This window comes from Vitis riparia, chromosome 9 (genome assembly GCF_004353265.1).
Source record: "Vitis riparia cultivar Riparia Gloire de Montpellier isolate 1030 chromosome 9, EGFV_Vit.rip_1.0, whole genome shotgun sequence".
In the NCBI taxonomy this organism is placed as follows: Eukaryota; Viridiplantae; Streptophyta; class Magnoliopsida; order Vitales; family Vitaceae; genus Vitis; species Vitis riparia.
Window position 1 is genome coordinate 528,324 of NC_048439.1, and position 21,650 is coordinate 549,973.

At 34.5% G+C, this 21,650-nt stretch overlaps 3 protein-coding genes across 4 annotated transcripts; all 3 read left to right on the plus strand.

Annotated features, from left to right (window-relative positions):
* The first annotated feature begins 1,544 nt into the window (after positions 1-1,544).
* On the plus strand, positions 1,545-5,283 carry LOC117921713 (zinc finger CCCH domain-containing protein 62-like). The gene is made up of 9 exons (XM_034839673.1): positions 1,545-1,806; positions 1,909-2,027; positions 2,517-2,631; positions 2,740-2,801; positions 3,681-3,732; positions 3,855-3,966; positions 4,065-4,163; positions 4,254-4,372; positions 4,455-5,283. Exons 1-9 carry the CDS (start codon positions 1,631-1,633, stop codon positions 4,960-4,962), a joined length of 1,362 nt encoding a protein of 453 aa, XP_034695564.1. The 5' UTR covers positions 1,545-1,630; the 3' UTR covers positions 4,963-5,283.
* A 572-nt stretch (positions 5,284-5,855) lies between these two features.
* LOC117921991 (peroxisomal (S)-2-hydroxy-acid oxidase GLO4) lies at positions 5,856-11,822 on the plus strand. Its single transcript, XM_034839942.1, has 12 exons — positions 5,856-5,943; positions 7,431-7,578; positions 7,664-7,788; positions 7,869-7,915; positions 7,989-8,066; positions 8,219-8,343; positions 8,542-8,599; positions 9,175-9,237; positions 9,588-9,657; positions 10,003-10,103; positions 11,131-11,235; positions 11,513-11,822. Exons 2-12 carry the CDS (start codon positions 7,436-7,438, stop codon positions 11,690-11,692), a joined length of 1,095 nt encoding a protein of 364 aa, XP_034695833.1. The 5' UTR covers positions 5,856-5,943; positions 7,431-7,435; the 3' UTR covers positions 11,693-11,822.
* LOC117921992 (peroxisomal (S)-2-hydroxy-acid oxidase GLO4-like) lies at positions 5,859-21,521 on the plus strand. 2 transcript variants are annotated; one of them, XM_034839945.1, is made up of 12 exons: positions 5,859-5,943; positions 16,665-16,812; positions 16,889-17,013; positions 17,094-17,140; positions 17,214-17,291; positions 17,444-17,568; positions 17,821-17,878; positions 18,869-18,931; positions 19,287-19,356; positions 19,613-19,713; positions 20,685-20,789; positions 21,071-21,521. In XM_034839945.1, exons 2-12 carry the CDS (start codon positions 16,670-16,672, stop codon positions 21,248-21,250), a joined length of 1,095 nt encoding a protein of 364 aa, XP_034695836.1. In that variant the 5' UTR covers positions 5,859-5,943; positions 16,665-16,669; the 3' UTR covers positions 21,251-21,521. The 2 variants fall into 2 exon arrangements, with proteins under 2 accessions (XP_034695836.1, XP_034695834.1); XM_034839943.1 differs by lacking the exon at positions 5,859-5,943 and adding an exon at positions 13,188-13,489.
* The last annotated feature ends 129 nt before the right edge of the window (positions 21,522-21,650 follow it).

Consider the following 21,650-nt stretch of genomic DNA (forward strand, 5'->3'; position numbering starts at 1 on the left):
ACATGTATATAAGTTCAATTAAGTTTAAAATTTATCATATTTTAATTTAAGTTCATAATATTATATCGATATGATAATAATTTATTTATATATTTAAATAAATATGCTAAATTTTAAACTTAAATTAAACTTTTATATATATATATATATATATATGTGTGTGTGTGTGATATTATCTACTACTTACATATAATATATAAAAAAATTATTAATTAATATAATAATTTATATTATTTTTTTCTCCAAATAGGCATTTATAATTTATTTATTTTAAATAAACATAATTTATTATATTATATTTATATTTAATTTTAATTAAATAATTATATTTATATTAAATATAGTGTTAATTGTTTTAATAAAATTTATTTATATATTTAAATAAAAATGTGATAAATTTTAAACTTAAATTAAACTTTTATATATATATATATATATGTGTGTGTATGTGTGAGGTATTATATACCACTTATATATAATATATAAAAAATTATTAATTAATATAATAATTTATATTACTTTTTTATTTTTCTAAATAGGCATTTATAATTTATTTATTTTAAATAAATATAATTTATTATATTTTATTTTAATTAATTAATTATATTTATATTAAATATAGTGCCTATTGTTTTAATAAAATTTAAAAATATATTTTTATATCAAATTAAAAATATCAATTATTTAATTTCGTATATTATTATTTTTAAAATAATGAAATAAGTATATTTAAAATCAAAATAATATAATATTTTTATTAAAAAAATTAAAGTTATATATAAATATATATAAAGTTAAAACCGCAGTTGGTGACTACGGCTTTGACCATTTTTAAAAAAAATCAAAGCCGTAGTCACCAACTATGGCTTTAAACTTAAAGTTAAAACCGTGGTTGGTGACTACGGTTTCTAACCACTTTAGAAAAATAAAACCGTAGTCACCAACTACGGTTTTATGACGTGGCAGCTTATGTGGCACAGACGCATTAGATCGGGCATTATTTTCAAAACAACTTTATTTTTTGGATTTTTTTTTAAAAAAACATTATTTTGGGTCAAAGCTCTTGTGCTCATCTACTACTCTGGATCCAGACAAACTATTCACTAGACCTTAAGTCCTCATTTCAGATGACGATAAATATGAACGACTATAGGAAACGAAATGACAATGAGGGCCCATAAGACATTGATTTTGAATTTCATTTTTTTTAATCTTAAAAGAAGATTATGCATGAGCTAGACATTAAGGATTAATTAACTCAATATTTTTTATTGATTGATTTAATTATTTTAATATTTTTTAACTTATTTTTCATATTAAATGCAACAAGTAATTGATTAAGATGGAATGGTTACAAAATTAGTTTTTTTTTAAAAAAAAATTAATGTATTTTTAAATATTTTTTTAGAATATCATGAGAGATAATTTAAAATATGAAAAATATTTTGATATTTTTTAAAAAAAGAATGATATTTTTGTTAATCTTTCTTTGTATTCAAAATATTTTAGCCGTTTTTCCTCTCATTTGCAACGGTCGCATTTTTCATCAGACAAACCCATCCAAAATCTTTGACAGAACCTCTCTTGAAAAGAGGGATCTCAGAAGATCAAAGACCCAAAGAACTCATCAATGGCGCCTTCTGAGCAACTCCCTAATGTAGTTATGGAAGAGGATGATTACAGTGAAACCGAAGGATCCGACTCTGAAGATTCGAATGATTCCCAAGATGACCCAACATATGACATTTTTGAGGAAACTCAATCTGGGTTTTCAAATCTCTCAATGGAGAAGAAGTCAAAATCTCGGTTAGTGTGTGTTTATGCTGTTAATCAGATTTTTTATGTTGATTTATTGGCAAAACCTTTGTCTTTGTGTTGAAATTTATTTGGGTTTTTTCGCATTTGCAGTATTCAGAAAGAAACGGATATGGGTTTTTTGGAAGACCTGGATGAAGTGGAAATAGTTGCGCCAGTGCTTGATGAGAAAGATGAGAAAAGCTTTGAGATGGTTCAAAAAATGATAGAAGGTCAGCGAGAGTTCCTTTCTAGGTGTTACCCTCTGTTTGGTTGCTGAGAAACCAACGACAAGAAAGTAAAAGGAAGAAATGTCGATCTTTTGTTTATGTTGTTTCGGCTTCCAAAGAGAATTAAAGCTCGATCAAGTACTTGTATTACTAGGAAAAAAGGCGTTTTCGTTTTGGTTTTTTCCCCTCCCCTCTAATCCCAGATGATTAAAGTCCCACATTCAAAATTAATTTTCTCTTCTTTGCCTGCATTCTCAAAATCCCAACAGAGCAAAATTCCATTTGCAGAAGAAATCTCAAGTGAAGTAATTGTACGTAAGATTCAATTGGGTTGGGTATTTTGCTGTCTCAAATCCAAAATAATTAATAATCTAAGCTTCATTTTTATTTTTATTTTCATTTTCATTTTCCTACCATTTCTCATCAACCAAAAAAGTTCTATTACAGGTCTCTATATGTAAATATGACTTTTATGTTATTCCTTTGTGGTAGCTGGTCAGTTAGAGAAACTGAAAGTGGATCAATGCAAGGTTTATTTGAGGAAGAATGGATTGAGACTCACAGGCAATAAAGAGACACTGATCCAACGCATTAAGGAGCATCTAGAGTAATTTCATTTTCTTGTATTTTGATTATTCACTTCTCACAATTTTTTTCCCTTTCCTTTTTTAATTTTCCTGACCTCCTATACCTTAATTTTGATTCTGCTTCTCAGTATCATAAATGGTGGTGGTGAGAAGAAATACCCAGTCTCTAGCTTTGTCCTGAACTGTACAGGTACACATTTTACTTGTATTTTTTCTCATCAACTTGAAGGCTTTAGTGATTTTGATATGACATATGGGTGGTGTTTGGTGTTTAAGTAGAACTATCTTCGGATGTTTCATGTCATTTTAGTACAACTTCTGGGTTGTGTCCCATCCAAGATTTGGCATACTGGGTTCTGGTGATTCAGTAAAACATCTTAGGATCCTGCATGCTACCGGGTTTTTTGGGCTTCGGCTCTATTGGGTTCTGTAATTGATTTCTTAGTAGCTGGTTTACTTGTATTTTTTCTCATCAACTTGAAGGCTTTAGTGATTTTGATATGACATATGGGTGGTGTTTGGTGTTTAAGTAGAACTATCTTCGGATGTTTCATGTCATTTTAGTACAACTTCTGGGTTGTGTCCCATTCAAGATTTGGCATACTGGGTTCTGGTGATTCAGTAAAACATCTTAGGATCCTGCATACTACCGGGTTTTTTGGGCTTTGGCTCTATTGGGTTCTGTAATTGATTTCTTAGTAGCTGGTTTGTTGTGGGAGCATCACAAACTAGTTCACACAATTACACAAAAATTATGCTTCAGTTCTAGGTTGCTCCTGGATCGAGTCTTGACCATCTCATCTGAAAATCAATTGGTATCCAATAAGGATAGGCTAAGCCTTTTATAGCATTTGACCACCATCATTTGGGTGACCACCATCATTTTGGTGATCCATACTCATGTTTAAGAGCAGCATTGTTTCACCCCCAATAGTTGTGAATAAGGTTTTATAGATATACATTTTCTTTCATGTCCAAAAATATTTTGCTTCAATTCTAGTTTGTGGTTGCTTGGAAGACTTCAAATATATGCCTTTTCTTTCATGTCTAAAATGGGGTGTGTTTGCAGGGGATGCTTGCACAGGAGATGTGGTTATGTTTGAACAAAATGTTTATGAAATGTAGGTGTTTTATCCATTTTGCAGTTGATCTATGAACAATCTTGGGTTTTGCTTTTAACTGTATCCCCTTGATATAAGCTTTTGCTAACTTAGAATTTCCTTCACCCACTTGTTCTTCTCAGGTTCAATATAGCTTCTAGGAGTGCCAGTGGCCCTCCATGTGGTTCCAGGATTATTGCAGGCCGCATCGTGAAAGACAGCTATGGTGCTGCCAAACAACAGCATACATTCACGGTGAGCTTAAAAGACGAAGTGTATAAGCATGGCAGACTTGCTAAGAGATTATCATTGAGGTGTTAAGATTATTTACCTTTTTGAGGCCTATTGACCAGATTGAAGTCCTATGGAGCAAAGGCGAGAAACCGCTCCCCCCACTTCATCCCCTACTAATTAAGGGCCGAAACCTCTATCGTTTGAAGACTCTGAGACAGGTTTTGTACCATATAAAACCGCTCCATTGTTATTCTTCTTTATCAACTATTCATATTAAGTGAATAACTGATCTTCAATCTCAACTTTAGAGATGGGAAGATGAAGGGGAGAGGCAGAAAGTTTTAATGGATAAGCATTCCAGGGGTTCTCTTGCCAGGTCTGACAGAGAAGCAAGGATCCAAGAGAAGGAAATGCGCAAGAACAATAGGTATTTTGATGTATTTATCACATAACATGAACTGCAGATAAATGCCAATTTATCTTTACATTCTGAGGCTTTGTATGTGTAGGCTTTTGAAGGTTACCAGAAAAGCTGAGCTGAAGAAAAATGAATCTCTGTCGAATCCAACAAAGCCAGGTTTATCAGTTGATTCAGGAAAATTGGTTCAACCTCCAACACAACAAAAGCAAAGCAGCTATCAGGTTCAACAATATCCTCCGCTTCAAAGGGAAAATTTATGTCCCAATACTTGCAAAGAAAACATTGGGGTTCCACAGAATATGCTTAAGTTTCCTCAGGAAATTCAGCACAGTAAGCATGATGGGTGTTTTGCTAATAATCATAGCCATAGGGAACCATTGAGAAGCATGAACCATTTTCCTCCAGTCATTCCATCACAGAGGGGCTATCCTCCAATGACCCCTTCATGGGGCTATCCTCCAATGCCCCCTTCATGGGGCTATCCTCCATTGAGTTCATCATGGGGCCACAGCGACAACAAACAAGTATGCAGACATTATGCTAAAGGAAGATGCTACTTCGGAGATAACTGCAAATTTTTGCATGATTTGAGATAAGAGAATATGTGATCCAAGGAGTGAAATAGAGCTGATTGTACTGCTGACATCCTGAAATATCTGTTGCTAATCCTCCAAAATGTCTATCTCAGAGAAGGGGTGGACATACTATTTACAGAAGGGAGGAAGCTATTTTTGGAGACAACCACAAACTTTTACTTGTTTGAGAGATTGTCATCAAAGGAGAGAAATTCAAGTGGTTGTGCTGGTCTTCTGAAATTTCCATTGCTCATGGCATTTTGTGTAAATTGGGGTTCCCTTTGGGACAACCCTCTCAGATTCTTTTGCAATCAACGCAACCAGAATTCTATTATCATTTCATCCCATGAACCCAACTACTCTTTTTCTCTTTGATCGAATAATTGAATATGATTAAATCAAAACATGAGAGTATGATAAGTATTATCTACTTTTTTTCTATCTCGGGATACATTAATCTTAATTTAAAGTTGAGAAATATATATTTTATTTAACATAAATTTAAATAAATATTATTATAAAATATTTATTAATATTGAAATGTAATATAATTTTTTACTTTAAATAAATATTTATTTTATTTAAAATAAATTATATTTTTAAATATTCTTATTAGATATAATATTGGATATCACGTTTATCGGATAATATCGAGACCATGTCTTGATGATATTTTCTACAATCCTTCCTACTACTTCGCTAGATTCGTTGTATGGGCTTCTCCGTCTTTTGATTCCGACTCGTTCGCCGAGGAATCAATGGCGTGTAAAGTTTTAAATTCCGAAACGACGCCGTTTTAACGTCTCTTGCCATGTCATAAGACTCTCGTAACCATAATTGTCCACCCAAATGACGATCATACCCTTGTAATGCTGACAAACAAGTCCACCATGTAAAGCACACTCCAGTGATCAAGATAAGCCAATGACATTCAAAACATCTTTCAGTAGCAGCTCATCTTTTCAATCACTGCTTCAGAAGCTCTCCTTCTCAGAATCAAAGGTATATATATTCCTTTTTTCCTTTTAGTTTTTACTGATGATCAACATTATTTGATTCTCTTGTGAATTTGAATATGTACGTATATACTGGTGTTTTTTGCTGGTTCTAATGAACCCAGATAATTTATCAGCTGTTTTCATGTTTTTCGTTTGGAAGTTTTCAACCCATAAGAAGATTTGATTTTTCCCCTTAGTAGAAGAGCTGAAGGGTGTGTTTTTGTCTTCTGATGGCTAGGCTATTTGGGTACCAATTGGAAGCAAGAGAATGGATATTTTTTATTTTTTATTTCTTCAACCTTCAAAATGATACAGCTGAACTTCTCACATGCTTATTTATAGAATCACTTATGCAGAAAATGAGTGATAAGACCTTTGGTGGAGTATGTATTTCCTCCACATATCCATCGATAAGAGACCAATGTGATTGAACATCGAGTAAGGCTACATTATGGATTGGTTTCTTGTTGTTTTGATTCGTGGGGATAATATGCAGTTCACTTGCTGTGTCCTCTTAACACCTTTTTGCTCTATCTTTGTGTGATATCCCACATAGAGGAAAAAGTAGACACATTTTAAAGCCTTGCCCCAACCTAAAGCGGACAATATCTACATGGTTGAGAGTGGGTTGCTCAACTTTATCTATCACCTCTTTACTCTTACTTTGGTAACTCGGCTCTTACCTCTCAAGTTTAGCTCGTTACATTGACATCCTGGCTTTTACCTTTTGCTGATACCTTTCACTTTTGAGGTTTAGCAACCTACATTGTGGCTTTGCCTGTATCAATGATAAGTGGCAACCCTATAAGAAAACGAACCGAATGGGTTATGTGGCATAACCATACATCACTAAAGCACTAAAAGCATGCAACTTCATGTAATGTGGAGTTTTCTAGGTTCATAATCTCTGCAAATGGCATATTTCAAGACTAGTGATGTTTAAAAATAAAAGAGGCCAACTCATGGTCTTCATATAAACATTGAAATTTTGTTCAACTTTTCATTTAAAGAAATACAGCTCAGGGATGTTTGGAAATCTAATGGAGTGATTGTTATGTTCGACTTTAGCTATGATTCATCAAGTTATGAATTAGAAGTACACATGTTTGGGTCCCTTGCTATTCATGGTTCCATTTTCAGGATTGGAGCAATAGTTCTATTTTATTTTACCTAGACCTTCTTATGTTAAGTTTTCTATGCTATATTATGCCTTTTCTATAGTCTCAATATAAAAAGAAGTTTGGGTTACTTGGAAACTTGAATTTATCTCATTCTAATTTGATTCTATTGTATAGAGAAGTGAGTTTTTATCACAAAAGAACTATGAATTTTAAAAGGTTTTGAGTAGGAAGTGTTGAATCATGGTTGCCAAGTGGAGCATCTTCTAAGCCTTTTGAAATTTATGCATGTGATGGTTACTTCAGATTTATGCAGTTGCATATAGGACAAACTATTGGAAAGCTAAACATTGTTTATTGTCTGTGTTTCCAGTACTAATGGCAGATGAACCAGTCAATGTGAATGAGTTCCAAGAACTGGCTAGACAAGCACTTCCAAAAATGTACTATGATTTCTTCGCAGGGGGTGCTGAGGACCAGCACACGCTAAGGGAGAATGTAGAAGCATTTAGTAGAATCACGTAATGTTCTTGACCTGTTATTCTTAAAGTGGCAAACAAAGCAAACAAAATAAAACATTTTACTATCTTTTATTTATGGCTTCAGGTTTCAGCCAAGAATTCTTGTGGATGTGAGCAAAATAGATATGTCAACTACTATATTGGGTTATAAAATCTCATCACCCATTATGATTGCTCCAACCTCTTTGCAAAAGCTGGCACACCCTGAAGGTCTAGATTCTCTTGATAGAGAATGAACTTGAAATATGTTATGCAATATTTAGTACACTTATATTTTGTGTTGATTTCAGGAGAGATTGCAACAGCCAGAGCAGCAGCTGCATCTAACACCATAATGGTACTAGTGTATCTTGGTTTTATCGTATCAGCTTAGTCAAGATATTTGACTACTGAGTTATTTTTCTCTACAGGTGGTATCCTTTATGGCTACCTGCACTGTGGAAGAGGTTGCTTCCAGCTGCAACGCTATCCGATTCTTGCAATTATATGTATTCCACTCTTCTTAAGCTCTTCTGAATTCAAATTTCTTTTGCAAACTTCCATTTTTCTTTAGCAACATCAATTTTCGCCTTTCTTTCTTGGTATTTTGTGATCCCAATTTTAGAATCTCAAGTTGGATTTGTTATCCATCTGCAAATAGGTATTTAAGAGAAGGGATATATCAGCTCAAGTAGTGCAAAAAGCTGAAAGATACGGATTTAAGGCTATTGTTCTGACTGTTGACACTCCAAGGCTTGGTCGACGGGAGGCAGACATAAAGAACAGGTGAAATATCATCTCCTTCTCTGACACTGTTTTTCTGTTAAATGTGTGTCTGTTCCCTTGATAGTGCTATGATATGCCTAATCTGATGGGATAAGACATTGGTTTAGTTTATAAGAAACTCTTGTTTTCTATCATATTGACATAGTAGCAATATTCAATGCATAACATGGAAAAGAATCTGCTCCAAAACTTTTGCAGAATGGTTTCACCTCAGCTGAAGAATTTCGAAGGTCTCCTAACAACTGACGTTTCCAATGTAAGTGGAACAACAAAAAAAAAGGAAACCAGTTCTGTGCATTTAAAATTTTCCTAGAAGTAATGTATGAACTTCTTTTTCTTCCACGCCCCCCCACCATTTTTTATTTTTTTTTCTGGGTATATGAATCTAACAAACAAGAGGCTTTTATACAACATTCTTAGGCCTTGAGTGAGGTATTTTTTATATTTTTGGCTTTAGCTAGAAGCTGAAGTTGTAGCCATGATTTCAAAGAGCAATAATTGGAACAATGAAACGATCTATTTGCTGAAACCAATACTGATGCACAGGGTGTCCCACTCTCTGTTTCTCTCCTTCTGGTTGCCATTTTGTCAAATGAAAAATAGGAATACTCTTTTTATATATGAAATGCATAAAGAAATATGTGAACACTGCATATTGCATCCAACTAAAGAGACCATATTTTATCTCAAACCATAGTTTACAATATATTTGATGGGCAGAGACCCATGTTAATGGTTTACCTGATTACTGAAATTATGTTGTAATGCGTCTTAGCAAAAAATGATAATAATGATTTTGTCAAATTTATTTGGTTTTTAAAACTTTTGCAGGACAAGGGTTCAAGTCTTGAAGCTTTAGCATCGGAGATATATGATGCTTCTTTGTCTTGGAAGGTATATGCTGATAAACTAATTTGGTTACTGTATAGTATGTTTCCTGAAAAGCTCAGTGAGGCGTTACTCTGACCTTTTATTTCTAGCATGAACACATCACTTTAGGAAGTTGTGTGAATTCCCATAATAGAACAATTCTGTGGGTTAATTTATCTCGCCACTTTACACAAAAGGTTGAGGCAGGAGCATAAGGCCATGAAACTATTAGCTGCTCTTAATTTTAATTCTGGCTGGGTGGACACTCAAACCAAGATTTTGAACTTAAAATGTACATACTGCAATACACCAAATATTGAGGTAATGTTCTTGAGTTTCTATTGATTTTAAGGAGTACATCATGAACTTTGCAGGATATAGAATGGTTAAGATCTATCACAAACTTGCCGATTCTGATCAAGGGGGTACTCACTTGTGAAGATGGTAAGCTCAAGGCTCTATTTTATGATGTTTGCACTATTTCATTTTAATTGTATTCCTCCAAAATACAAGCATTGATGCTTTTGTTTAGTGAAGCATTCTTCCATTGTCTTTTTGGTCTAACTCTTACCTCCCCCTGCCCAAGGAAAAACAATAATTCCCCTTTGGTACTACACTTGTCTTCTAATGTTTGATTGTTTCTGTAGGCCATCAGAAGATCCATTTAAATGCTGCCTTTGTTTTTTTTTTTTCTTCAATAGTTGAGAGATAGTTTAATCTTTGTTTATTTATTGTGCAATTTCCCCATGGTTGAACAAGATTATTGATTCTGTATAATGCCACTGGCAGCAATTAAGGCTGTGGAAGTAGGAGTTTCTGGGATTATCGTCTCCAATCATGGAGCTCGCCAGCTAGATTACGTTCCAGCCACTATTTCGGCCCTGGAAGAGGTGATTCTCTTTTTCTGCCTTTATGGAGTTGCTCTATTTTGCAGATACAGTGCTTAGATTTGCAGGCTTATCAAGACCTTAATCACATGCATGTTTTTAACTATCCATAACCTTTTCAACATTTCAATATCCCTACTCTACAAGTGGCTGATATAAATTTCTCAAAATTTTTGTCCGTGAGATCCAGGACTTGCTTCTAATTTCCACCATCTTCCTGAATCAATATTGATATAATGAGTTCCTCTGTATTTTCAGAACCTTAATGTGGTGTGTGGACATCAATATTTTATTCCTTGATTGCAAGTAATAAAAGCCAGTTCACAGATTTATAGTAATAATAGGTGTGTAAAAAACCACACTTCTCTGGCTGGAAACTGAAGTAATTAACAAGGAAGGATATATATTTAACAGTTTAGTTTCAATGAAACAATCTATTTTCCATTTTGTTTCTTCTAATCTGACCAGTCTTTACTTCCCATTTTATTCTGCTAATCCTCTGTCAAGACCAAAAACAAAAATGGTAGCTTAAGCATTTACAAACATGAGATAAATATAAATTCACTGACTGAGAAATAGGTAAATGTGCCCACTCACCTAAACGCATGAGTCCAGAGTTTCTCAAACTCCATTGGTCCCCATCTTCATTTTTGCTTCGTACACTTTATCATGTGGTTTATACACTGATATTAGAGTTCATGAAGCCATGTTGGTTAGCGAAATTCAGAAGAGAATGGAATGAGCAGCACATAGAGAAGCACTAATTGTGGTGCCCATATGTATTACCTGGCATTTGGTTGTGGGTTAGGATTAAACAAGAACTCATAGCAATCTCCCCTCATTAAAAGCCTTTTCCTATAATTTATGCAGGCATCTGAAAGCAAGAAATGAATGTTGACTGCATTTCCCATGGGATTCTTTTTTTTTTTTTGGAATTTAGTTACTAGTAGGGAGTATCCTGTTTGGCAAAGACAATTTCAGTTAGCAATATCTGATAAAGAAAGTGAGCATTCTTGTTAATCCTGGTCAGGTGGTTCGAGCTGTTGGAGGGAGGGTTCCTGTTCTCTTAGATGGAGGAATACGGCGTGGAACAGATGTCTTCAAGGCACTAGCCCTTGGTGCTCAGGCTGTTTTGGTAAGGTTTTCTCCCCCAACTGTTCAATTGTCTGAAGTATGGGCTTTGTGCTGCACTTCTCTTTCATTGTCACCATCATTTTAACACATTGGCAACCTGCTATAATTCAGCACAATTTCTCTCTGGGGGTCTAATCCTCATGGATATGCTGCAGAATACTGGGCTGAACCACTATAGTTGTATCTCAAACGATGATTTAACCTCCTCATATTTGCTTTGTCCTGCTTGCGGCTCTCGGTTTTCATCCCTACTTATCTTGTTCATGTAATTCTTTCAGGTTGGAAGGCCAGTAATCTATGGGCTGGCTGCAAAGGGAGAACTTGGGGTGAGACGGGTCCTTGAAATGCTGAAGGATGAGCTCGAGATCACCATGGCCCTCTCAGGCTGTTCCAGTGTGAAGGATATCAGCAGGAGGCATGTGAGGACGGAGCGAGACAGACTCCAGTCCATGCTGTAACTCGATGTTGTAAGTTAAAATTATATCCTGCAGAAGGATGGTTGAATAATCTGTACCACATCTAATAATGTGATGGAGTTTATGCATTCTACTCTTACTCAATAAAGGAAATTGGTTCCTTGATGCTCTACTGCATGCTTCATTTAACATTATGCAGATAAGCATTTGTTCCCAAAGTCCTCTCGTATGAAAATACGAAAATTATAGTTTTTGCTTCGGCTTCAACTTCCTGCTAAGGCAAAAAACAATCTGGATTAGTTGTTCCTCTACCAAAGAAATGGGCTTGGTACATTTTCCTAGCCAGATGTTGTATTCCCATAGAAGAGTTGGATCTTTTGGTAATTGTAGCCACAGGGCACCATTAGGAAGGATGAACCATTTTCCTCACTAAACCAAACAAAACACCCCCCTTCCCCACTCTCCTGCCTACTCCATTCAGACAAAACCAGCAACACCCATGTGTTAGTTCAGGGGCCTTCATCAAAAGAACTCCATAGAGAAAAGATGAGCCAATACCCAGGTTTGTAAGTTCAGTGCCATTCATCAGGATCCTCCATCTCTACAAAATGGGAAATACCCAGGTAGCTAAAGTTCAATGCGTACCTCTCCAGCCGTCTTTCCCATCCGGTGGTCTAACTTTCCATGTCATAATTGTTGACTTTACTATTTATGGGATAGCATAAAAGATTAGATAAGTTACGGCCCAACTTATCTATTTGATGTTCAACTAAACATGAGACAACAGTAAGATGTTATTCATTAATTAAGGTATATGGTAAATTTTTTTATATTCCTTATTTTGCAAAATAGAAAATTTTAATTAAATTTTAAATATTATAATCATGATATCATTAAACCTAATAAAATTCTCATATTTTATTTAATAATAAATATTAGAATGCAATATAATTTTTACTTTAAATAAATATGAAACATTGAAAAATAATATATATTTTATTTCGGTTTTTTTTCATTATGTTATATTATTGCATATACTACTACATTAAGATTTCATATTTATTAGACATAATATTTAATTACATATTTTATTGAAAATGATATCTTAAAATCTTTGGACAGGTATTTTCCATTCAAGAAAATGTGATATTTAGGATATATTTTATATCATATTCTATCCATTTAGAAATCATTCTTATCCGTTTTTTAAATTTTTGATAACTTTTAAATATTTTTTAATTGTTTTTTAGGAAGGTTTTCAAAATATTATAATAAATATAAAGAATAATTAAAAATAAAATCTATTTTAAAATTTTTAAAAATGCGGAAAACAAGATAAGAATACATTAAATTTCCAAATAAATATTTAATTTAGAAAATACTACATAATTGTTTTTTATTTTGGAGAACTTTTTTGAAAACATTTACAAAAAAGACCGTTAGTTCCCATACATATCAATTGTGAAGTGAGGTTGATGATATTCTAGAAACCTGAAGGAGATGAATGATATTATCACAAACCTCAGGGAGGTAACTGATATTTTCTCTTCCTCCTGCTTCGCTTTGTTCGCCGCCTTTTCCGTGAGTCACTCGCCGAGGAATCAATCAACACGAAGGCTCGCAAAGTTTAAATTTCCAAACGACGTCGTTTTAACCTCTCTTGCCGATATAACAGCCACCATTTGCCCTCGAAAATGACGATCATACCCTTGTAATGTTTACAAACAGGTACACTAGGAAAAGCACCAGCGATCGGCATCATCCAAAGACATTTCTTTCAGTAGCAGCTCATCTTTTCATTCACATTCAGGCACTGCAGAAGCTCTCTCTGAATCGAAGGTATATTTACTTATTTTTCTATTTTCTATATATATATATATTACTGATTATCAACATTCTTTTATTCTCTTGTGAATTTGAATGTGTATATATATAGCGGTATTTTGTACTGGTTCTGATGAACTCAGATAAATTATCAACTGTTTTCATGTTCTTAGTTTGAAAGTTTTCAACCCTTAAAGAAGATTTGAATTTTTCCATCAATAAAAGGTGTGGTTTTGGCTTCTGATGGCTGTTAAAGTGAAGTTTATTAGCGTATTTAGGTGTATATTGGAAGAATATTGTGTAATTGCAACTGAATGAGGAATTTTTTTTTTCTTCTTTTCAACCTTCAAAATGATACAGCTGAACTTCCCCACATGCTTACTTATGGAATCACTTAATGCAGAAAATGAGTGATAAACCTTATGTGAAGTGTGCATTTCCTACACATGTCCAACAATAAGAGACCAATCTAATTGAACATGGAGTGAGGCTGCTTCAAAGTTCAAATGTTGGGACAACAATGTAGAATGGATTCTTATCTGAAGATGTGGTCCAAATTTTCGATTCAACCCTAGTCCACTATCAATTTGGATTGGTTTCCTGTTGTTTTGATATGTGGGGGACATTATGCAGTCCACTTGCTGTGCCCTCTTTCACCTCTTAGCCCTAATCTTTGTTGTTCAATTGTGTCTTTTGCCTTGTTGCTCTTACTTTGGTAACTCTGCTCTTACCTCTCACATTTTAGCTCTTACCTTGACAACCCAGATTTTTACTCTTAGTAATACCTTTCACTTTTGAATTTGAGCAGCGTACATTGTGGCTTTGCATGTATCAATTATATGTGGCAAATCTCACCAAAGCACTAAACGCATGCAACTTCGTGTAATTTGGAGTTTCCTAAGCTCATAATTGTAGTGAATGGCAAATGGCAAGACTAGTGATATTAAAAAATAATAAGAGGTCAACACACGGTCTTCATGTTAACCTTGAAATTAATATAAAATGTAACATTGCTCCTAAAAAGTTCAGTCTAGGCTGGATAAAGAACATGTCTCTATAATTCTCCGTTTTAGCCAAGCTTTGATCAGCAAATGGGTCCTTAGTTGATGTCATCTTGACATCATTCATAATCTTATCTTCCATGCTTATTTTTTATGCTTATGATTTGGTGCCATTTGTGGGAACAATCTAGTTATAATTTTTACAAAATTTCCTTTATACCACTTTTGAAGTTCCTGGCTATTCCCTTGTTAATTTATCATCCCTAGAAACCTTTTCATATTTTACTTCTTTTATGTACTACCTTAAACTACTACTTCTTCAGCATAATTTTCTGCATCAAAGACCTTCGAATGCTCATTCTGAGATAGCAAGGCAATTTTATCCTTACTAAAGCCTTCAGAACACCTAATTAGGGGTGGCAAGCCAGTTTCCACCTTTATGTACCTAAGTGAGGTGACAGCATCAGGCTAAAGGCCTTAGAATGCCTATATAGTGGCAGTGAGGCAACTAACACCCTTATGTACCTAAGAAGAGGTAATAGGGTACAAACTGAAAGCACTCAAAAGACCTAACCAGAGGTGATCTGATATAACCCAGGTTCCCTTAATGCCTAATCCAAGGTAGAGAGGCAACTCAAGCCCTTTCAGCGGCTACTCAAGGCAGTCAATGAATCTGCCATTTTTCCATCTTTTAACCACTCTTCCTGAGCGCTTTAATGTCTTTTCTTGCTAGCTCTTCTTGTTGAACTCTCAGTAACTCTTCTTTCTTTTTCCTTTTTTTCTTTTAGATAGCTAAATTTTTGTCTCCATGGACTTGAAGCCAAACCTCCCACAAACCCATAAAAAATTAACATCACTCTCTAAAAATCTCTTCTTGGACTAGATAAATATTAGGTCCCAGTTAGCTAACCTTAACAAGGAAAGATCCTTGGCAGACACCATGCTGACATATTGATATTCTTATTTTCCATGCTTACATCTTTGTGCTTACAGGATAATTTCCTTATTACTTTTCTTACCTTTTTTAGTTTCCTATCATCCTATGTCATCTTGAAGTTTCCTATCTTTTTATTTTTGTTGCTAGGCTTTGTGTTTATTTTTGGTAATTAAGTCATGTTTCTTATCTTTTTAAGCTTCCTATTTTATTTTCATGGTTATTTTTGGTTGTTAAGTAATTAAGAGAAAGGGAGGTTTCTTACCCTTTGGTTTTTCATTTTAGGTTTCTTTTGTAGGTTTCTTGGTCTCTTTAGGTTTTTCTATTTTACTTCATGTTTACCTTACCATTAAGCAATTAGTACAAGGTTCTAATTTTTTAGGTTTATATTTTATGTTTTCGGGTTTGTTTATCTTTTCATCTTTTGTATTTTTTTCATATTAGGTTTCCTATTTTATCTTCTTGTTTATCCTTGGTAATTAAGCTGTCACAATTTTTTATTATTTCTAGGATCATGAAGGCTACAAATACTTTATCATAGCCAAGTCTTAGGGATTGATTGTTATTATTTGGTTTTCTTTATATTTTATTACAATTTGAGTTTTCATTTTTTTTTCTTGTTCTTATTTGATTTTTTTACTTTTTAATTGAGTTATTTCTATGAAGGTGTTATCTTTTGGTAAGGTGACATTGTTGTTGGAATAATCAACAACTGGTACGATAGTTCACTTGTTTACCTATAGGCCCAAGGAGCAGTTGAACTACTTTTCATTTTAGGAGATCACATTTAAGGGGTGTGTATAAATATAATGGAGTGATTATTTTGTTCAAATTTAGCTATGATTCATTTTATGAATTAAAAGTACACATATTTGAGTTTCCTGCTATTCGTGGCCCCATTTTTCGGATTGGAGCAATATCTTTATTTTATTTTTCCTAGACCTTCTTGTGTTATGTTTTCTATGCTAGGATGCCTTTTCTTTAGTTCCTATATATAATTAAGTCTGAGTTGCTTTGAAACTTAAATTTATCTCATTCTAGTTTGCTTCTATGTTATAGAGAAGTGAGTTTTTATAGCAAAAGAACAACAAATTTTACAAGGTTCTGAGTAGGAAGTGTAGAATCATGGTTGCCAAGTGGAGCATCTTCTAAGCCTCTTCAAATTTATGCATGGGATGGTTACTTGAGATTTATGCAGTTGCATATAGGACTAGCTGTTGGAAAACTAAACATTGTTTAATGTTCATGTTTCCAGTACTAATGGCAGCTGAACCGGTCAATGTGAATGAGTTCCAAGAACTGGCTAGACGAGCACTTCCAAAAATGTACTATGATTTCTTCTCTGGGGGTGCTGAGGACCAGCACACACTAAGGGAGAACGTAGAAGCATTTAGCAGAATCACGTAATGTTCTTGACCCGTTATTGTTCAAGTGGCTAACTAAATAAAACACTGTACTATCCTTTATTTATGGCTTCAGGTTTCAGCCAAGAATTCTTGTGGATGTGAGCAAAATAGATATGTCAACTACTGTATTGGGTTTCAATATCTCATCACCGATTATGATTGCTCCAACCGCTATGCATAAGTTGGCACACCCTGAAGGTCTAAATACTCTTGCTAGAGGATTATCTTGAAATATGATATGCAATATTTAGTACATTAGTGTTTTGTGTTGATTTCAGGAGAGATTGCAACAGCCAGAGCAGCAGCTGCATGTAACACCGTTATGGTACTAATATATGTTGGTTTTATCGTATCAACTTTGTTGAGATGTTTGACTACTGAGTTATTTTTCACTACAGGTGTTATCCTTCATGTCTACCTGCACCGTGGAAGAAGTTGCTTCTAGCTGCCATGCTGTTCGATTCTTGCAATTATATGTATTCCATTTTTCTTAAGCTCTACTGAATTCAAATTTCCTTCACGAACTTCCATTTTTCTTTAGCAGCATCAATTTTTGCCTTTTTTGCTTGGAATTTTATGATCCCAATTTTAGAATCTCAAGTTGGATTTGTTATCCATCTGCAAATAGGTATTTAAGAGAAGGGATGTATCAGCTCAGTTAGTGCAAAGAGCTGAAAGAAATGGATTCAAGGCTATTGTTCTAACTGCTGATACTCCAAGACTTGGTCGAAGGGAGGCAGACATAAAAAACAGGTGAAACATCATCTCCTTCTCTGATACCTTTTTTCATTAACTACATGTTTATTCCCTTGGTAGTGCTATGATATGCATAACCTGATGGGATATGACATTGGTTTAGTCTATAAGAAAAAATTTTCTTTTCTATCTTATGGACATTGGATTTGATTCGAAAAACTATATTGATTTTGAATATAAAAGTCAAGTTTTATATTTGCAATATCTAGTGCATCATATGGAAAAGTATCTGTTCCCAAACTTTTGCAGAATGGTCTCACCTCAGTTGAAGAATTTTGAAGGTCTCATATCAACTGAAGTTGTCACTGTAAGTGGAACAGTTGAATAATATCTTCCAGTTTTGTACATTTTAAATTTTCCTAGAAGTAATGCATGAGCTTCTTTGTCCTTTTATTATTATTTTTTTGGTGGCATATGAATCTAACAAACAAGAGGCTTTTATACAACACTCTTAGGCCTCATTTGATATATATTTTTTTTTTTGGCTTTAGCCTGAAGCTGAAGTTGTTAACCATGATTTCAAAGGGTAATAATGGGAACTATGAAATTATTATTAAACATCAAGAACTTTTTTCATGAACTAGAAATGAGCTTCCATGAGAAACAACATTGTCCCTGCTTCAGTGCAAGGCTTTTTTAGAGCTAGAAGTTCTTGTTTTTAAAATTACCCCAAACACATAAGAAACACTTATTGGACTTTCAAACACTAGACTCACCCCAATCCCAGCCCTTCCCTTTTCAGCTTGAGCCAAGGCCCAGGGTTGTGATTAGGTTTCATGCTGCTAATTGTACACTTAAATGTGGGGAAGTTTTTCTTTCATACATGCATATGATCACATGCCACTTAAAGAGCACCTACCTTACAATTTAATGGAAAATTTATTGCCACAAAAAAAGTTCCTTGTTCCAGGACCACCATTGGGTTTAAATGGTTTGAGCTTGTATATTTATGAAAATGGTATATTTGCTGAAATAAATACTGCTGCACAAGGTCTCCCTCTCTCTGTTTCTCTCTTTCTGGTTGCCATTTGGTCAAATTAGAACAGGCATACTCTTTTTGCTTATGAAATGCATAGAGAAATATGTTAACACTGCATATTGGATCCAAAATAAAGAGACTGTTTTATCTCATACTGCAGTTTACAATAGATTTGATGGGTGGAGACCCATGTTATTTGATCTAAATCATGACCATCAACTGGTTTATGTGAATACTTAAATCATATTGTGATACTTTTTAGAAAAAAACAATAATAATGATTTTGTTAAATTTATTATGTTTTTTAAAATTTTGCAGGACAATGGTTCAAATATTGAAGCTTTAGCATCAGGAATGTTTGATGCTTCTTTGTCTTGGAAGGTATTTGCTGATAAACTAATTTGGTTACTGTATAGTATGTTTCCTGAAAAGCTCTCATGGAGGTGTTAATCTAACTTTCAATTCCTTGCATGAAAATATCACTTAGGAAGCTGTGTGAATTATGCAGCCTACTCATAATAGAAATATTCTGTGGGTTATCTCACCACTTTACACAAAGGTTGATGCAGGAACATATACCCATGAAGCTCTTAGATGCTCTTAATTTTAATTCTGGTTTGGTGGACACTTAAACCATGGTTTTGAACTTAAAATGTAGATACTAAGATCCACCAAATATTGAAGTAATGTGCTTGAGTTTCAATTGGTTTTAAGCAGTGCATCAGGAACTTTGCAGGATATAGAATGGTTAAGATCTATCACAAACTTGCCGATTCTGATCAAAGGGGTACTCACTTGTGAAGATGGTAAAGCTCGAGGCTCTATTTTATGATGTTTGCACCATTTCATTTGAATCCAATTCTTCAAAAATACAAACATTGATGCTTTTATTTAATCAAGCATTCTTCCATTGCTTTATTTGTCTGTTTCTTACCTCCCCAACCCAAGGGGGGAAAAAGTGACTTCGCCCTCTGGTATTACATTTCTCTTCTAATATTTTATTTATTTTAAATTTGCCCATGGTTGAACAAGATTATTGATTCTGGATACTACCACTGGCAGCAATAAAGGCCGTGGAAGTAGGAGTTTCTGGGATTATTGTCTCCAATCATGGAGGTCGCCAGCTGGATTACGTTCCAGCCACTATTTCAGCCCTGGAAGAGGTAATTCTTTCTGCCTTCATGGATTGCTCTATGTTGCAGATACAGGGTTTAGATTTGTAGACTTATCAAGACCTTAATCACAAGCATGCTTTTAAATATCCACAACCATTTTAATATTTCTATATCTCTAATCTACAAGTGGCTGATATAAATTTCTTAAAATCTTTGTCCTCAAGCTCTATGATTTGATTCTAATTTCCACCATTTTTCTAAGTATTGATATTTAATGAATACCTTTGTATTTTCAGAACCTTAATATGGTGTGTGGAGAACAATATTTTATTCCTTGATTGCAAGAACAAAAACCAAAGCTGTTCAGAGATTTATGGTAGTCATATGTATGTGAAAAGCTGCACTGATATGTGTGTTTTTGTATTCAACGTAGAAGCCCAGAAACTGAAACGCTTAGCAAGGAAACATATACATTTAATGGTTCATTTTCAACAAAACAATTTATTTTCCATTTTGCTTCATCTAATCTCACCAATTCTTTACTTCCAATTTATTTCTGCTAATGTTCTGCCAAGACCCAGAAAAAAAAGGGTAGCTTAAGCATTTACAAACATGTGATAAATATAAATTCACTGGTGGAGACAGGTAAATGTGCACACTCACCTATACACAAGTCCAGAGTTTTCTCAAACGCCATCCGTCTCCATCTTCATTTTAGCTTTGTACACTTTGTAATGTGGTTACACAATGATATTTAAGGTCATGAGGCAACATTGGTTGTGGGTTATGATTAAACAAGAACTCATAACAATCTGCCATCATTAAAAGCCTTTTTCCTAGAACATACACAGGCATCGGAAAACAAGAAATGTATGTTGACTGCATTTCCCACTGGAATTTTTTTTTTTTTTTTTAATTTAGTTTCTAGTAGGGAGTATGCTGTTTGGCAGAGACAAATTCAGTCAGCAATCGAAAGATATCTGATATAGGAAGTGAGCATACTTGTTTATCCTAGCCAGGTGGTTCTTGCGGTTGGAGGGAAAGTTCCTGTTCTCTTTGATGGAGGGATACGGCGTGGAACAGACATCTTCAAGGCACTAGCCCTTGGTGCACAGGCAGTCTTTGTAAGCCTTTCCCCTCCAACTGTTCAATTTGTATGAAGTATGGGCCTTGTGTTGCACATCTCTTTCTTTGTTACCATCATTTTAACACATTGGCATCCTCCTACAATTCAGCACATAATTTCTGTCTCTGGGGTCTAATCCTCATGGATGTGCTGCAGAATACTGGGCTGAACCACTACAACCATATCTTAGAACAATGATTTATGCTCCCCATATTTGCTTTGTCCCTGCTGCGTCTCTTGGCGTTCATCCCTACTTATCTTGTTAATATATTCTTGCAGATTGGAAGGCCTGTAATCTATGGGCTGGCTGCAAAGGGCGAACATGGGGTGAGACGGGTCATTGAAATGCTGAAGGATGAGCTTGAGATCACCATGGCCCTCTCAGGCTGTTCCAGTGTGAAGGATATCAGCAGGAGGCATGTGAGAACAGAGCGAGACAGACTCCAGTCCATGCTCTAACTTGATGTTGTGAGTTAAAATTATATCCAGCAGAAGGATGGTCAAATGATCAGTACCACAACGAATAATGTGATGAAGTTTGTGCAATGCCCAGATTTGATATTACAGACTCTGCGTCAAATCATAAACGGTGCAGCACAAAACTGATGCTATTTTGGTACTTTGCTGGAGACAGCATTCTACTGTTATTCAATATGGGGAATTGGTTCCTTGATTCTCTTCTGCATGCTTCCCGAAGTTCTCTCATATGAAAATTATAGTTTTGACTTCAGCTTCCTGTTAAGGCGAAAAACAAACTGGACTTCTTGTTACTTGAACAAAGAAGTGGGCTATACCGCAGCTTCAAGCTTTTAGCAAAAAAATGAAAATTATTTTCAATTCGTATCAATAGTTGTCGCAT

Bases quoted from the DNA above. Each gene is read 5' to 3' on its own strand.
- LOC117921991 (XM_034839942.1), top strand. From the start codon at position 7,436: ATGGCAGATGAACCAGTCAATGTGAATGAGTTCCAAGAACTGGCTAGA. The intron at 7,789-7,868 runs GTCTAGATTCTC...TGTTGATTTCAG, and splicing joins AAAGCTGGCACACCCTGAAG to GAGAGATTGCAACAGCCAGA. The intron at 8,344-8,541 runs GTGAAATATCAT...AAACTTTTGCAG, and splicing joins GAGGCAGACATAAAGAACAG to AATGGTTTCACCTCAGCTGA.
- LOC117921713 (XM_034839673.1), top strand. From the start codon at position 1,631: ATGGCGCCTTCTGAGCAACTCCCTAATGTAGTTATGGAAGAGGATGAT. The intron at 3,967-4,064 runs GTGAGCTTAAAA...CCTATTGACCAG, and splicing joins AACAACAGCATACATTCACG to ATTGAAGTCCTATGGAGCAA. The intron at 4,373-4,454 runs GTATTTTGATGT...TTGTATGTGTAG, and splicing joins GAAATGCGCAAGAACAATAG to GCTTTTGAAGGTTACCAGAA.
- LOC117921992 (XM_034839945.1), top strand. From the start codon at position 16,670: ATGGCAGCTGAACCGGTCAATGTGAATGAGTTCCAAGAACTGGCTAGA. The intron at 17,141-17,213 runs GTACTAATATAT...TTTTCACTACAG, and splicing joins CTGCATGTAACACCGTTATG to GTGTTATCCTTCATGTCTAC. The intron at 20,790-21,070 runs GTAAGCCTTTCC...ATATTCTTGCAG, and splicing joins TTGGTGCACAGGCAGTCTTT to ATTGGAAGGCCTGTAATCTA.